The 4,598-nt window shown below is 39.7% G+C and overlaps 1 protein-coding gene across 1 annotated transcript in view; it reads right to left on the minus strand.

Moving 5' to 3' along the window:
* Positions 1-1,273: 1,273 nt before the first annotated feature.
* LOC106812760 (RCC1 and BTB domain-containing protein 1-like) overlaps positions 1,274-4,598 on the minus strand; it is a 5,919-nt gene continuing 2,594 nt past the window's right edge. Inside the window, exons 2-6 of the mRNA XM_014816731.1 lie at positions 3,975-4,030; positions 2,565-2,635; positions 2,095-2,148; positions 1,682-1,779; positions 1,274-1,320 (exon numbers count right to left, since the gene is read on the minus strand). Of these exons, the coding sequence (XP_014672217.1) occupies positions 1,304-1,320; positions 1,682-1,779; positions 2,095-2,148; positions 2,565-2,635; positions 3,975-4,030 (296 nt within the window). The 3' untranslated portion in view covers positions 1,274-1,303. The remainder of the gene's footprint in view (positions 1,321-1,681; positions 1,780-2,094; positions 2,149-2,564; positions 2,636-3,974; positions 4,031-4,598) is intronic.

Raw genomic sequence — 4,598 nt, forward strand, 5'->3', positions numbered from 1 at the left:
AATACATAGCCAGCTGAGAGATAGGTTTTAGAATCATGTTATCATGTTTATGCCCAGAACTTATAATTTTTAACGCTATGCTGCCGATTAATTTGCCTGTCATCATTTATATTAACTACAATAGCCATTCAAACAAAGCGCATCAAAAACAACTGCTTCAAAGTCAACAATTAATAACCTGCTCCCTACATGCTAGCATCTTGCTATTCCTCCCAGTGTATGCAGCACAGGGGTGTTAAGTCACAGATATATCAAGTTAGATTCTGTTCCCAGAAAGAACTCCTGCGTCCATTCTTTTTTCTGTTTGCTTTTTTTAATCCCATAATACACCGCGTTTATTTGTCAGCAATACAAGAAGCGTTATGACTGAACGCATGACATTCGTGAGATATTTTAAACAATTCGTACACGACTTCTGTAAGATACATTTACATTTTACATGATATTTGTATGATATTGGTACCATTTTGTGTATGCAGATATTCACATATCAAACAAATAATATATGGCTCACGTTCAGGGAAATAACTTTCCGCACGCAGTGTAGATTGCGGTTGTGCTCGGCTCTGATTGGCTAATTATTATTCTTTGAGCTAATTTTGTTTTATTCTAGAATTAGGGGTTAGGGGTTAGGCGTTAGCGGTTAGGGAAATAAGGTATAATAATATCAATCATATGAAATAATATAGGAAAAATGATTAAAACGCCTTTTGCATGACAGTGACGTCATAAGCACGTGATCACTGCTGCCCTTCAATCTACTGCCCGTGGAAAGTGAACCCACTTCAGGAGCACAGTTGCGATGGTGCTGCCCTTAGCATCAGTAATTTGAAGGCTACCTGCGTGGCGACGCACTGTATGAAGCGTATTAGCGTCTTGCCCTCGTCAAGTCGCGTGAACGCCCTCTGAATTGGGTGTGACGGCAATCAATGGGGATGGAGCTTGCGAATCGCAGGCAAAAACTCCTCGGTTTCCTATAACTCCCGAAAAACAGAACGCAGCGCATTTAAATTAAGCCAGACAGCATAGAGCAGCTGGTTAGTTAGCTTCACGCATTAGCAGCCATCTAGGTAGTTGTCTTGCCCTGTGAAGATTGAGGAACAGGGCGGCCCTCGGGCGCGCCGCCGTGCCTCTCCCTGCAGATACGCAAACAGCTAGTCACTATTGCCATTAGTTACCTTTGCCTTCATACTGGAGGGCAGCAGCGTACATCATCCCGGCAACATTCCGCCACCGGTGATTCTTGCTTGATGCGTTCGCCTCACACAAAGCTTTCAACTGTCTCTCCAAGTACGATGTTTAGCTAAGTCCAGGCCAAACCTGCAATAGCTACATAATTTATAATGTAATAACCAAAACCACCAAAATAAATTACAACCAAACTAAAATTTATATCGAAATGAGACGTTCAGCCGACTCAAAAATATGCTTTTACATTTGCATAAAAATGAAGGTTTTTACCTAGATTCACATAAAAATTCTTGGCTACTTGATCGAAAAACTGTTCTCTCATATCCTATTGCTAAACAAAGTCACGCAAATTACCAACACAGATTGGAACCAATATAGATGTAAAATTGCAGCAAGTCAACAAGCCAGGACAATAAATAAAAGTAACAATGATGTGCGGGTATGTAAAACTATATGTACAAACAATATGTAACTTCACAAAATGTAATACCTATAGCATGCTCCAGTGACAAGTCTATCCTGTCTGTGTACAAGAACTGCAGGAAGGCCCTGTACACTGGATATGTGAACTGTGATATCTCAATTATGCTGAAATATGGCAACCAATCAACAATTTAGTGGGAGAAACGGAAGAGTGAACATCAGTGTGTGTATCTGTGGGTGGATGCATGCAATTTACGACGAATGAAGACGATTGAACGAGGTGCAAAGTATATCCAACAGGCAAGGCAGGGGAAGATCGAGTGGAAGATGGTTGATACATCAGAAAACGTTTGTTCTATAATACATGCAACAAGTCAAGAGTCGAAGCAAAAATGTTTCTTTCTTATTATCACAAATAGTATACATTATTATTAATAATAGCTCCACATTTTTGCTCGATGGGAAATAGGTGGTACTCACTCTTTTCCATCCTGCTCCCAGTGAGATTGAAACATTGATCGAAAATGTTCACATCTAAAAGAGGATATTATTAAGTGGTATTAGCTTCACACTTGTGGATCATAATTACTCTCATGTATGAGGCAGATATGACCACCATTGTGAGGTCGAGATAGCATTAATCAGGCAGACGTTAGTGTAATTTTGATAAATTAAACCATTAATCAGGCAGATGTTAGTGTAATTTTGATCAATTAAACCATTAATCAGATTGATGTTAAGGCAACTTTACGTAATTACAACATTAACCAGGTAAAATATCAGGTAACCATTACAAACGATTTTAATTAATTTCGAACCATTACTCGGGCTGCGGTGACGGTCACCGGAAACAATCAATGAGATCAATATAATCAATAATTAATATAATCAACTGCGAGGAAGATCAAGGGTCAAGTGAATAAGAGAGGAATTCGACGTGATACACACACCTACTCTTCAGTATGACCTTGTGAACATGAATGATTTTCCCTTCCAATTGAACCTTCACATCACTGGTCGCCTGTGAACAAACACACAGATGAAATACACCGCATTGGCGGAATGCTTACAGAAAGTATGACTGAATATGATGGAATTCTGATACACGTGTTTCATAAGGCCAAAAAAAAAAACCTGTGTTTCCGGTTTCCTGACCCTACCTAGTTTTTACACCCGACCCTACAACTTTTTATCCATATTTTTCAAAATAAAATTTAAACTGTGAAAATCCGATAGAAATTGAGTAAGTTGATCAACCCATACGCACGCTGATGGCCCCGATAGCGTCTCTGTAGCTTTCTAACACCGATTACAAAAAAAGATTTGGAAAAAAAAAGTTAAAACCTACTTACCCTACCTATTTTTTTTCAGCATGAAACCGAAAACACAGGTATATTTTTTTTCCGCCTAAAGAAAGTATCTGAATACGAAATTTCTACATATAATCGGAAAATACTATGATTTACCAGCGTGCGAGCTTGGCACTCGCCCGCTCGCCAATGTCGAGTGAAAATAATATCGGGCGAGTGAAAGCTGAAGCTGACTCTGCCCATGTTGGCGAGTAAAAATAATTGTCTAGAACTTTAATCAAATATGTTGGTTCCAATTACGTTATATATCCAAAGTTCCAAACATTGATGAAATACAGGTGTAGCGATTGTGAAGGGTGGCTATCCCACGACATCCTCACTTTATATTATCAAAGGTCGCCGAAGAAAGCAGCCCGCAAGAGCGTGCAGCGCGAGCACGGCGTGGCTGTGTATACGTGCCTGGGGCAGCATATTGATTGATGTACGGGGAGGGGGGGAGGGAGTGCAGGATTGTTTAAAAGTCACGTTGGCCTTGGTGTTAACAAGTCAATAAAATCGGCGTAACGTGGCGTTTCATTGATGGGGCAAACTGCAAAGCAGCCCGAGAATAAAAGTAAATTAAATTAAAATGAAAACTAGAACTTTCAGAGAAGATGTGCCTTGAATTTTTTAGAAAAGTGATCAATGAATTACATGTGTAGTTAAATCAATTGTGATTTTGTGTTTTTTCACTATTGTTTGACAAGCATTTTTGTTTTAAAATTTGGGCGAGTACAGATTCCGTTTGGGCGAGTTAACTTATTGACTCACTCGCCCAGTTTGGCGAGTGGTTTTTATTTTAAAGCTCTAACACTGTTTACTATACATGTCATGGTTAACGGGAAAAAGGAATTAGGCACCAAACCACTAAACTTTACTAATAATTAATTTACCCTTGTGCTATGCAAGATAAGTGAAGCAAATTAGGCAAATTTAAGTTGATAATCGTTGTTTAATTAAGTCTTGCATTATGAACGTTTATCACGTATATATAACTAATACAACACTGACCGGGTCATCAAACAACATGGCCACCGACTGAGCGACTGACATGTGATCTGTTCGCTCTGCCAAAAAAAAACACGCATATATTACATTAGTCAGGTAACATATGATGCAACAGCTACACTCGGAGGTTTCGTAAGAAACCTGTATACAGCAAATTTAACCGCGATGTAGGCCTACGCCATGCATTTTGTAGTCAGGCCAGGCTGCAAGACTGAAGATGTGGCTGTGAGACTAAAGAGTCTGCAGCTAGTTAACAGAAAGAACTTTAGTCCTAATCTCATCTTTCCTGACACTTCTACTCATAGGCATAATACTGTCAAGACAATAATTAATAAAACCTCTAGAGCTACACTATAAGATCTAATATAAATGTAGGTTCACGCACAGCCATTGAATTATGTACGTTCTTTTCACAGACAAAAATCAATAATCATGACTTTGTTTGAGATTAAGACATCCAGATGAGACGGGATACTAGAGAAGCGTTGCCGAAAGGAGGTGTTGATCCCAAGCGCTATAAGCGCAGATCTTGCGCGCAATTCCGCGGCAATTAAGGCGCACGCGACCGCGGGAACGTCCTACGACAGTATGCAGCGCTGGCAGCTATGGATCCGTGCGCCGAATGAA

The sequence above is a fragment of the Priapulus caudatus genome, unplaced genomic scaffold (assembly GCF_000485595.1).
Source record: "Priapulus caudatus unplaced genomic scaffold, Priapulus_caudatus-5.0.1 Scaffold683, whole genome shotgun sequence".
NCBI lineage: Eukaryota > Metazoa > Priapulida > Priapulimorpha > Priapulimorphida > Priapulidae > Priapulus > Priapulus caudatus.